The sequence below is a fragment of the Melampsora larici-populina genome (assembly GCF_000204055.1).
Source record: "Melampsora larici-populina 98AG31 unplaced genomic scaffold MELLAscaffold_228, whole genome shotgun sequence".
Classification (NCBI taxonomy): Eukaryota; Fungi; Basidiomycota; class Pucciniomycetes; order Pucciniales; family Melampsoraceae; genus Melampsora; species Melampsora laricis-populina.
In genome coordinates, this window is record NW_006768984.1 from 1 (window position 1) to 12,960 (window position 12,960).

The window sequence follows — 12,960 nt, forward strand, 5'->3', positions numbered from 1 at the left end:
CCAGCAAAATTATGGAAAGCAGTCCAATGACCATCATTCAGGACGATCAGCTGAATTAAGACTTTTGTTGGAACGAGCACTCAATTTAAATAGTTCAACCCGACACTTACCTTTATTATCACACATCGAAAACTTTCAAAACTCAGTACCCAAGTATAAGACCGCTGGCGGTCAGATGTCGGATGAAGACCTCGGTCGGAAACTGCTAATTTCTCTAAACAACAACTATTTTCAAGACGCAAAGGACATAGCTATTCTAAACATACCTAAATATGATGAAGTTGTCTCTGAACTGAAGAAAAGAGTGGATGCCGTAGCAATGCTTAAACGTAGTACTACTGCGCCAAAGTTAACAACTGTAATTCACCACGCCGCTGAAGCTAGTGCCATCTCTAGTTCATCTTACCAAAACAAGTATTCCAACAAATGCACAAAGAAGTGATGCACAGGTTTAAATCATAATCCAGATATGTGTTTCAAAAAACCCGGTAACAAGCACCTACAGCGCAAATGGATTGAACAACGAGTTAAACTTGGACAGTGGAACGGTGACCCTCCAAAATATCTTACCACCTCTTCAGCAGCAGCCGTAACATTACCTGATGAACCTACCATTGAACAACTCAAGAGATCATTCAATTCACTGAACGCATCAGCAAGCCACATTTCTTCTCAGTCATTATCTAAGTCTAGTTCTTTACGCAGTTCCTCAGACATTGAAGTTTTAATCGATACAGCTGCTTCACACCATATGTTCAAAGACAAAACACTATTCCATAATTATATCGACGTAAAAGAAAAGAATGATTCATTGGATATGGCTGGAGGAGGTGCAACGCTTCCTATTCATGGCCGTGGAGACATCCATTTCATCGGTCCAGACGGAGACAAGTTTGAATTCAACAACTGTTTACATATCCCTGATCTCAAGAGGAGTTTAATTGGCGGCACGATTCTACTTAAAAATGATTTCATCACCAAGAAAGAAGGAGACGAATTCATCATCACCAAAGATAGCAAATGCGCATTTAGAGGAGCTCTGGATGAAGGCATCAATTTATTACGATCTTCTGTGAGAGCGGTTTCAAATCACATTCCTACACCTCAAGCACTTGCTGTCACATCAAACGCTGACGAAAACGTCTTAAACCTTCATCGACGCTTAGGTCACCCAAACGTGCGATATATGAAGACAATGGCTTTACAGAACTGTGTTAAAGGGCTGGGTCTAACTTCTTCTGACATACCAAATGTCCTATCCTGTAACTCTTGTGATCTATTGAAACACCACAAAATTCCACATAACAAATTCCATGTTTGTAGCCTTGGTCTATTAGACAATGTTCATCTCGACTTGAGTGGCATCATCAGAACACCGGCGATTTGTGGCAGTATTTACTTTATGTTATTCACTGATGATTACTCAAGATATCGCCATGTTGTAGGATTAAATACTAAATCTACAGCAACAGTATTCATTAAGATCCAGCAATACATATCGCTTGTGGAAAGACAATGCAATTCAAAAGTTAAAATGATCACTCTTGATAATGGTTACGAGTTCATTAATGACACCCTTGTACCTTATTGCAAGCAGTTAGGTATTTATCTTAGGACCACAGCAACTTACACGCCCGAAGAGAATGGTGTTGCTGACAGATCGAAAAACATTCATAAGCGTCATCACATTCTTGAAGGTGACCCTCACCATCTATGAGGTGCAAAGTTTCAACCGGGCTTGAAATGGCCGCGGGTCAAAAAGACTGCTCCTTTCCAGCAAAGTCTCGAAGGACCCAAGTCCCCGAGGCCCAATCCGTCGAGACGGCGTATGTGCCAATCCAATCCATACCCAGGATTACGTCAAATGACGCCAACGGAGCTACACGAAGCTCATGACTGATCGACACTAGACCAAAGTCTATGTTGAGTCCAGCGAGGTGATTACACTTCTGAGCTTTCCCCCACACGCCGTAAACTACGGGGCGCGACGGATTCCTTTGTGTGATAATCTTCCTATTATCGACATAATTTTGCAAAATATAAGATTGCTTCGCACCAGTGTCTATTAATATCCTGGTGGACACATTGTCTAGTGTTAAGACAAAATCGACTCTAGGCATTCCTGAGTCTGTTTCAATAGCAGCCAAATGATCGCGGAAGCTATCCGTGACCATTCCAGAGGTTAAAACACCGGGCTCACTGGCCAGTGAGAATGCGGTAGATTTGACCGCTGTTTGACAGCACATCTCCTTACATGGAGCGCTCGGTAAATAGTCGTAAAGACTAGGAGCGATTTTCGAAGGCTGTTTCTCGCATTGAGACAAAACACTCTTAGTCTTCGAACTCTTAGCCGTTTTAAGGGGCTTGGATGAAAGAATTTTCTCACATGAAGTCAATTTGACTTCGGGCTCACAAATAACATCACAATAATCCGAAGATTGATCACTAGCGGTGGTAATGACAGTATTATTACTAGCAGTGATAAAGACAGTAGATGATGTTGTAGACAGATCAGGCCATACAATAGGAGCAAAGATTGTATCGCCTAGGCTTTTGACTCCCCAGAGCCACTAGCCACGGCATTAGAAGAAGAACCGCTACCTTTATTTTTCTTAAAATAATTTAAGGTACGCGGTGAAGCTTTTTCAGGACAAATCTGATTAACCAACGTGCCAAAACGATGACCCTTCTTCCCACAATTGTAACAGACCACGTCAGACTTGCCACCTTCCGGATTCTTCCGCTTGTTATTCTTCTTATTGTTGGATGAATGATTTTGAGGAGTCGAAACGGTATTAACATGGTCCTTCTCAGATCGTAGTTGGTTGTCTCTATCAATAGCACATAAAGTGACCTGCGAAAACGTCATAGGTCTCCCAGCTCTCGAATCGTGCTCTATTTCACCTTGAACGTATCTGCGTAGATAAGGAGGTAATTTGTTGAGGAAAACCGTGGATTCTTGATATTCGAATCCTAAGTAGATAGCATCGTTTTGGAGAACTCGAAAACGGGCGACCACATCACAGACCTTCTCATTCGGACGGAATTTGAAGTTATCGAATCTCCCCTGGATGTTGATAAGGGAGAGCGAACTGGGGAACGCATTGATTACGAAATCTTCCAATTCAGAATAGGTGCTAGGACAATTTGGTGATCCGATAACTTGACGAAGTTCAGTTAAAGCAGCACCGTCGAGAAACTGAAATCCAATGTAATGCCATACTGCTTCATCAACGTTGAGGAGCATGAGGTCTTTGGCTAAATTAGCAAACCAAAGTGGGGCGTCATAAGAACTGGTACCGTCGAATTTTTCGAATTTTCGAATGGCCAGTGTCTTGCAAATTTTGTGATAATCTTTATCACGGGAAATTCCAGCTTCAGGTGGCTGAGAATATCGAGTCAAACTGGTGAAACCGGGCTGAGTTCCAGGTCGGACAGAAGGACCCACCGAATCTCTAACCGTGATTTGGCGGATGGGCTGTTGAGCCGGCGTCGAAACAGGGTTAGGGATGATTGTCGAATCCGACAGAGTGACACTTTCGATGCGTCGAGAGAGTCGAGTTCTTTCGGCTTCAGAGGCAGCCTTCCATTGACAAAAGGCGGCGACCTCGTTCGGATCTTCAATTGGATCAATGACGAGTGGCTTGGACTCTTGACGGTGATAATCTTGGTCGTTGAGAACGTCGTCCATAGGTTCCATAGAAGAGGCCGAGACTGATTTCTGTTCACGTGGAACGTAACCAGTAAGGGGGTAAGACTGTGATGCTTTGTTGTTGGCGCGAGTCTTACCTTTGTCGGTAGGAGCTTCTTGTTGCTTCTTATCGAACAAAGAGGAGGTCTTCTTCCCAGGAGCAGGGGGCATTGTGTTGGCTGGGGGTGCAGCCGGAGTTTGACCGACAGATCCATCCGTAGGTAAAGCAGGATTCTTGTATGTGGTCGGGGATTCAACTTCCAGACGTCGTTCACCGTCCGAGTTGATGCCGAGCAAGCGTTGGACAACCGGAGGAATCGAAAGAAGTCGTTTTTCCTTGTGGCTCTTCAAGGTTTGAAAGTAAACCTCATCCCAACTTTCAAAGTTATCAACCGTAGCCTTGTCCCACACACCGTAGTTTGGATCCCAGGTGGTAGAGAGGACTTCCGGGAGTTCGAGGATAATCTTTTTAACATCCTCGTCAGGAAGAGGGATATGGGAGCCAGCTCGGCGACCAGAAGATTGGGGGACAGATTTTCCAGACATGACTGTTATCTAATGTTTTACTAAACAAAAGGAATCAGATGTTAGATATTTGGATATCTTTTTTTCTCTTCTTTTCAACTTAGCTCGAATTTAGACTCACTTGTTTCGAAAAAAAGAATTTTTTAGATCTAATACGTTCTGAAGAAGTTATTGACAGTGAAAAAAAGACAAGTCTTTTTGAATCTGTTAAAACTTAAAATATAAACGAAAAGAAATTTTTTTTTTCGAAAGGTCGTCAGGATCAATTTTTTCAAATAAAAAAAGAAGCTCTCGCTACCAGTGTAACAGGGCGGAGATTTACCCACGTTATGATATAAGTTCTTGTATAACAAGAACTCGAGGTGAGTGAAGTGGAAGAAAGAGGAATAAGATCACAGATCTTAGAACTGTATTCAGACGTTAAGAATTGAGTCGAAAGGGGCACGGGCGGAGGTTAGGATAACCAAGGCAGGTGAGATGCTTTTGAAGGAGTTCAATGAATAACGATGAAGGCAAAAAAAGGCTTTTAAATGTTGTAAACAAAAGTAAGAAATATAATTGCGTGTATAAAAAGATCTTTTATAGAGCAGATGATATGTGTAAGAATTTGTAAAAGTAAAAGGTAACAGATTGATAAAAGATAAAAGTGCCGAAACTATTACAATGGGAATAGTTTCCCTTATTTATACAATCTCAATACGAACAAGAAGGCTAAGGATGCCTTGTTTAGAGCACCCACTATGGTTGCGTTAACTCGGTGATTTAGCGTTACCCTAACGCTAAAATACCAACAGGTCCACTATGGACCTGTTTTAGACCTGCGGTCCGTACGGCTGCGTCAAGTCTTGCACTTCGTGTGCTCAGATTTACGCAAGCCTACGACTTGATTTATCGTAGGCACTAGGGAAAGCAGACAATAAATCATCCCATAGTGGATTTCACGCGGTTACCAACTTTGGTAAAACACGCATGATCAAACTTCGCGCGCAGGAACGCAAACTTTACGATAAAACACTCCCACCATAGTGGGTGCTCTTAGACTAGGCACAAATGACGATGGCATGTGCCTGGTTTACAATTAAATGTTCTTTTACTAGGGTCTAGTCTCAAATACAATACTTCGGTTTAGACTAGCCCTTTTATAATGGCGGAATCCTTCGGTAGTCAGGTTTAAGCCATTTGTCTTAATGTAGCTAGTACAGGGCCTTCGGCCCTGCTACAAACATGATCACTTTGTCATGGTAATCTTGACTCACCTGGAGCTGGGAGAAACCTGGCCCCAATATGATCTAGACATCCACCATTCCCATCCCCTATGTCTATACTTTTTCACTACCCTCTGCTTACTTTTCGACGATGCCTCCATATAAAATTACCTATCTATTGCCTCTAGCTCGCCAGCGGCACCGCCAAGAAATTCACGTCGGAATGCCCCTTCCGATGTCACATCGTGGACGGTGTTCCGAAGCAGGGTCGGGGCCAAATTGTGCGATAGAATTGTTGTGCGATGTGTAATCACATCTTCACTGTCCGATGGGATCCGCAGTCCGATTGAGGATCGCTTTGGCACAACCGATGAAACTGAGCGCCGATCCCAAACCGCATTGGTGGCCGCCGACTGAACCTCAGTCTGATCAGGTCCAATGGCTACTCGTATAGCGCTCCTCCGACTAAAACAAATGTGCGATACAATCATCGCATCGCATCCCCTCTGAGCAACTAAATGTCGGGCCTTTTGTCCCGATTCAATCATTTTTTCGATTTCATGGCGGTGTTTGAATCGCGATTCAATCTCGCTGGCGAGGCAACTTCGGTTGCATCTTAGCGACGCATTCCAAAAGCAGCCGATGCAATCGGCGTAGGACCGATTTGGTCTCGAATCGACACAAAAATTGCAGAAAAATTTTCTGTCTTGCGAGCTCTTCGAACTTCGAATCTGAGCTCTTCGAACTTCGAATCTTAAGCTCGAGTGTCAGAGGTCTGGGCTTCGAGCCTCAAGAGACCTTGACATATAAAGCTTCGAAGTTCGAACTTGACTTTGAAGTTCGAACTTGCCCTTGAAGACTCAGCACGTAGCCACTCTTGCGATTAAGTGCTTCCATGTAGTCAGGGTGATGCGGAGAGGCTGAGATCCAATACTCTCCTTTGATGTTCAGCATGTATGCATCCTCAGAATAGTGTGTTCTTCTGAGGATGAATAGTCCAGATGCGCATTTCAATCCATATAAGATAGGGTTCAACTCACGCGATCATCTTCATATTCAACAGTTTCTCGCTTCATCTCACTTTGACACCATTTATCAATTCATTAAGGCCAATCACCCAAGAAAGCAAAGTCTTGAAAGATGAAAACGTTAGCTCTGATACCTTGCCACTGTTCCGACTGTGAAAAAAACACCTACCAACATCCCCAGACCAATGCTAAAGTATACGGAACGCTCTGGAGACCTGCAAATCACAAAAAACATGTCAAGAGCTTCGGGACACGCGCGACATGCACGGCACAAAAACTCTCTTTATCCTCGGATATTTCAGGTAGGTAGACGTTCTCTCTTGTTAAATTGTTAATATTCCTTGAGAGTCTGAGAGCAAGCGGTTGATAGATACACGATCACCATCACAAGATGCCCAAAAGGCCTCAATGGAAAGTTTGCCTCTTGCTTCTTCGAACTTAGAAACAACAGCTTTCAATCGTAAAGCCACAGAAAGCCACTTCCAACCATCATGGGATGGGCCAATCATAGATTCAAGTGTGTTTCATCATCTTTTATTCAATAGAGTTCTATCTTTATGTGAATTTCGTTGAATTTTTGAATTTTTGACAAGCAGGCATATACAGTACAACACACTACGACAAGTTTCGACGTTGGAAGCCTTCTGACCTGGCTTACTTCCTTATGATCACATGTTTACACCTTATCAAAAATATCAGTGTGGAGGCTGCCACGCTTTGCTTGCATGTCATAGGTGCAGTCTCCACCTTCAACACCGATGAAAAGTCTTCGCAGGCCACTTTACCAAAGGCTATGAGTACATTTCTTGATGGACTACGGATTGAGCCAAAGATTCGCAGAACAGTGTGCTGCCCCAAATGCTTCAGTATGTACTATGGTGATAAGATTCCTACATTTTGCACGTCTCAAGTTACTCCCAGGAGCCGTGTATGTTCAGAGCAGCTTTTACACGAAGCAGGTATTCATGATGGGACAACCCCAAAAGCATGCCGGCTCTTTTTGACTGTATCCTTTACTGATTGGTTAGCTCGTTTTTTGAATCGACCTGGGATCGAGGATTTGCTGGAATGGAGAGACGACTATTTCGAAACGCAAGGTCCGATCATGAAGGATGTCCGGGACGCTTCAATGTGGCACTCGCTTCGTGGGGAAGATGGACAGCGGTTTACCTCCTCTCCCGGAAATCTGGTGTTTGCTTTGAATGTTGATTGGTTCAATGCAAATGGAAACAAGGCTGTGTCGAAACAAATATCTCTTGGAACTATTGCTTTAGTTTGTTTGAATCTGCCACCAGAGATTCGTTCATCTCAAGAGAACATATTTCTGGTAGGGCTGACCCCTGGTCCTTCCGAACCGGACGTAGAGCAAATGAACCATGTTCTGGCACCCTTAGTCCAAGAACTCAAGGTCCTATGGAAGGGTGTCAAGTTTTCTTCTACCGCCAAGTATCCTACACATGGTAGAGTAATCCGTGCTATGCTAGGTCCCATTATCTGTGATCTTCCCGCAATACGAAAGGTTTTGGGGATGGCAGGCCATTCATCAAATCGACATGTTTGCTCACTTTGTCTACTCGGAACAGACGACATACATCTATTACGAATTCCTAAAGAAAGAAGACGATGCACACATACACTTCGCGAACAGGCTTTGGCCTGGAGAGATGCAAAAACGATAACACGCCGGAAGGAAATCTTTGCTGAATATGGCGTGCGGTACTCCGTCCTATGGGAACTTCCGTATTTTGATCCTCTTAGCCACACAATTGTAGAACCGATGCACAACATCTTTCTTGGTATCATCAAGAACCATGGCACAAGGGCTTTTGGAATGAAGTCTGACCCACAATCTGCCGAGGATCCAAGGAACGGGGGTGCTAGCGATGATGAAGACTCGGAGACGGAGACTGTAGCATCAGACGTGTATATGAAGGATTGTTGTGTTGACGCAGCTTCAGAAAACCCAGACACGGAATTAGGATCATCACCTCCCCCTCCAACTCCAGAGTATCTATCAGCAGAGAGCAATGACAAATTGTTGTTTGCATTTGAAGAAATGAACTTAGAAAGCGATACTTGCTCTATGACATCACCCGAGGATTATCAAGCAAAGCAAGAGCAGACAGAAAGCTTTTTAGAAGATGACGCATTCGATGAAGACCTCTCTGACTTGGAAGATGCTTATGAAGATGAACTCAGTTGGAGATTTTTTGATGATTCTCAGAACCTAGCTACATTGCAAGATATCACAAGAAATATAAACCTTCCTTCCTGGGTTGGACGCGTGCCTAGCACTGTAGGGACACGCAAGGGCGGGAAATTGAAGGCAGATGAATGGGTGATTCTCTTCCAGGTCATGATGATACCTGCGATAATTTCTGTCTTGCACAAAGATCAGGGTGCTACAGACTTCACGGAACACAACTTCGTCCGCAATGCGCTCCATCTTATAAGTGTATTGAACATTGTTCGGAGGTTGGAACTGAATGAGCGCGACATTGGATCCCTCCGATACCATCTGCGAAGCTATCGAAATGGGTATTCCAAACTTTATAGTTCACTTCCCGTCCTGCCTAATCATCACATGGCGCTTCATCTTCCTGAATGTATCCAACGGTTTGGGCCCGCGCCTTTCTGGAGTGCATGGTTGTTTGAGAGACTTAATGGTAAATTGGCTAAAATACCGAATAATAATCATCCTAGTAAGTTCATAATATCGACTAAATAAGAGATTGTGTCTGAACTGACAAAAGCACGTCAGATTCCCGCGAATTGACAAGACTCAGGAAGTTTACCTTAGAGCAGAACCTGCGGCCAGTTGTCAAAATCTTATGTGAATCTCTTCCAGGAGAAATTGCTACGAGGATTTTGAAGTTCTTGGAGCCCAGTGGTACACCACGAGGCAGTACCTCCAGATACGAAGCTCGAACAGGCATCCCTGTACATGCGGATCCTGTCTATCACTACGACGAAAAAAAAGCCGAAACCCTGGACTACGACACCCACGAGAACCTGGCACGCCGTATGAAAGAGTTGGGATGCGGGGATGTTGTTGTGGCTAGCCGTATTTTCAGAACACCGCTTCCTCCGCCCCATCACATATTACTAGGACGGATGGTGAATCAAAAAAAAATGGTAAAGCATGAAGACATATCCTACTCAACTTGGGAGCATCACCAGGGGAATAGCATTGTTATGTATCAGTCTAAAGATGTGCGCCGTCCAATGGCATATCGGTGGGGCCGAATCAATGAGATATTTATCACTAATCCTGGGTCGCAAGGCAATCCAAAGGCGCAGCTATGGTTCGAAGTTCTCCGATTCTCCGATTTGAGAGCTTCTGAGAAAGCCAAGCATGGTCTTGATAATTGGCCAAATGCGAGAATGACTGTTGTGTACACCTCCTCCAAAAAAAAGGATCTGGTACGGGTAGATGAGCTTGTTGCCCAAGGGGCAGCTTGGGATACCCCAGAAGGATGCTTCGGAATTAAGCAGCCAACCACACTGATTATAAATTTGAGCAAGTTTAATTGCGAGCAAACTTCCTGATTTTCATAATCTATGGGCCACTTGATAGACTTTTGTTTCTGATCTTTTGTTAGTTGAAATGAATTTTATTGTCTTTACGAGACATCCGAAAGTGATACTTGATTCCAACCAATGAAGAACTACGTAAAGTTTTAAAGCCTCACGTCTTGCTAGGTAAGACACCCTGTTCCTACTTGCAACACCTCATGAGTGCTTTGTATCAAACGCTCCAATGCTTGACTCTCATAGACACCACAGATTCGAAGTACAATCATTCTACTTTGAAATTGCCTAGTAGACGCTACAATTTTGAAGTAGCATGATCTTACTTCGAACTGACATATTAGACATGTAAGTTCGAATGTTTGAAATAGAATGATGCTACTTCGAACGTACATATTAGACACCACAGGATGTAAGGTTCTGGGTAGGATCATCCTTCCTACTTTGAACTTCAGGGATTTTAAGATATCAAGTACAGATAATACGAATCGAGATGTCTCGAGCTAGAGCATCAAGTGAAACAAACCTTGAAACCAAACGTGGGGGCGGAAGGCACAATCGGGCGAAGAGATGAGCAAAACACCGAATCTGAAGAGACTCGTGCAATAGACAAACTATTGACAGGGAGATGATCTCGAGCCTCGTTGATAAATGTTTTCAACAGTCCATAGTGACCGGATCAAGCTGAATTGAGACAGATCAGGCAATGGAGCAGGTTCTGGACTGTGTCAGTCTTGCCGATCTCAACTTCGCAAGCAGCCTTCACTCCATCAATAGCGGCCTTCAATATGGTACGTAAAGTAGACAAAATCGTCGAATCTACCGTAATCGACTTAGACTCCATACCAGAGTGCGAAGCCTTCAACTCCAGATGATACTCCGAGTAAAATTCGCCTCATCCATGGTAAAAAGTGGATCGAGAGTATTCCGAGAGCTTCGAGAAGAAGTCATAATCTCACGGGGATGACACATTAGCCTAGGTTATAGGAGTATAATATTATGCAAAAGGTGAAGGGTAAAGAACGACTTCAAACCATGCAAGCAGCAAACATCCGGACATGGCCGGGAAAACCAGGAAAATGCGAGTCCAATGACATCGATTGGGTGACCGCGCCTGTGCCTCCAATATACAGGAAAGTTGCAAGCAGCGATGAGATGAGAAAAACATTAAAATTAAAAAGAAACCCTGATGAGAAAGGCGACAAGACATAAAAAATTATAAGGGCTTGTTAGTCAAAATGTGTTTTATCATCTTCACAAGTCATCTAAGGTATACTCGATTTGTTTGTACATACAACCGAAAATGATGAAGCTATAACTACGTAAAAGTTCAAAGGCTGCTGTATTGATTGGTCAGAAACCCTGCCCCAACTTGCGACAATCATAAGTGCCTTGTATCGAACACTCAGATGCTCAATCATCGTGGACATCGTATATTCGAAGTAGGATGAGGATCCGGTTTCGACGGGAAGTCATCGTAAATTACGGACAAGACAATGCTAGCCGAAGGGTACTGGCGTATCCAGCAGGTGAAGAATGAAACTCACCTTCAAACCGGAAACACAGTAAACATAACATACCTTCATACAGTGTGGACTCTCGCGTGTCACGCGTTTTTGCTTGACATGATCACAGGGAGGACCACTCGTTAATGAGGATCCTTCATACAATGACGTTTCTTGTGAAAAGAGGGAGGTCTTCACGGAGTAGAGGATGAGGCCAACCCACAGAGTAGAGGATGAGCCCGATGGAAGATGTCATTTTACTCAGGATATCAAGGTTTTGGCACAAGAGCGAACATGCGTTTAATCGAACTTGGCATATTACGCGCCTTTGTGAGATTATGTCAGCTGAACTACTGGTCAATAATGCGTAGAGCGTGAGCCTGGTCCATTGGTTTACGCTTGACGTTTTACGACGAACTTTGCGAAGTGCGTAGAGTGGCCCTTGTTATTAATCCCTCTGTACTATAACAAAGGTTTGTCATGTGTGTTCCATGTTCAAACTTTTGGTCTTGAACCAATTACGCGTTTGCGAACTCTGACATGTGTAGCTTGACGTAGAGATCAAAAAACCTTGAAGGGTGCGCTGAGCGTGAATACGCACTGTGAATACGCACTGAGTCACCTGAAAGCTTATGGTCTACTGCATATTTTGGATTACTCAGGGAGGATGCGCAGAGTCGACTTCGGAATTTCGTAGAATACATATTTGATTTAAGATGAGCAAGGTTCAAAATGCTTATGTGTTAAAGCTTAGCTTTCGACACCTTTGCCACACGTATAAAGCCGAGTCTTCGTCGTCTTTGTTCCCAATTCCTCAATCCAATCCAAACTTCATAGTCCCCTCTCTCGATTTTCTTTCCAAGATTCCCCATCGAAATCAAAGAGTACTTCCTCACATCTTTTTCGTTCCCAAATCCCTTGTTCGAACTTCGAACTTCAACATTCATCGTACTTTTTTCGTTTCGTTCCTAAATCCCTAGTCCGACTCCCTCACTTTTCACTTAGATGGAAGATTCAAAATCCCTTACTCCAGACGAGGAATCTCACATCCCGGGTACTATTATAGAAATCAAATCTAAATCCCCTCGATCGGTTCGTTGCGAGACCGAGCCGGACGAGGCTTTGATCGGGAAACACAAGTACTCGAAGGTGTACGAGTTTGCCAATCCTTGTTCAAGATGCGCCAATACTGGTCGTACCTGTGTGACTAGTGGCACGAAATCCGTCAAGTGCGAGTGGTGCAGGGTTTCGAAGATACCTTGTGACGTCAATGGAGTGGAAACTGTCCAATTCCACTGGCTGCGAAATGGAGCCCTCTTTCCTGATTCGAGATTCGACACCAAGACTAAAGCATCGAGCACTGATCTCCCTGACGAAATCTCCCTGTTGGATCCGGAAGACGAAGCTAGGGTTGATGATTGGTCAACAAGGACACAAGGTAGGTGATGCTTGCTCCATTGCATCTGCTTGGAGAT

At 43.8% G+C, this 12,960-nt stretch overlaps 1 protein-coding gene across 1 annotated transcript; it reads right to left on the reverse strand.

Annotated features, from left to right (window-relative positions):
• Window positions 1–2,545: 2,545 nt before the first annotated feature.
• MELLADRAFT_114555 (uncharacterized protein) lies at window positions 2,546–4,237 on the reverse strand (the record flags this gene model as incomplete). The annotated part of the gene is made up of 1 exon (XM_007419521.1): window positions 2,546–4,237. One exon carries the CDS (start codon window positions 4,235–4,237, stop codon window positions 2,546–2,548), a length of 1,692 nt encoding a protein of 563 aa, XP_007419583.1.
• Window positions 4,238–12,960: the final 8,723 nt, after the last annotated feature.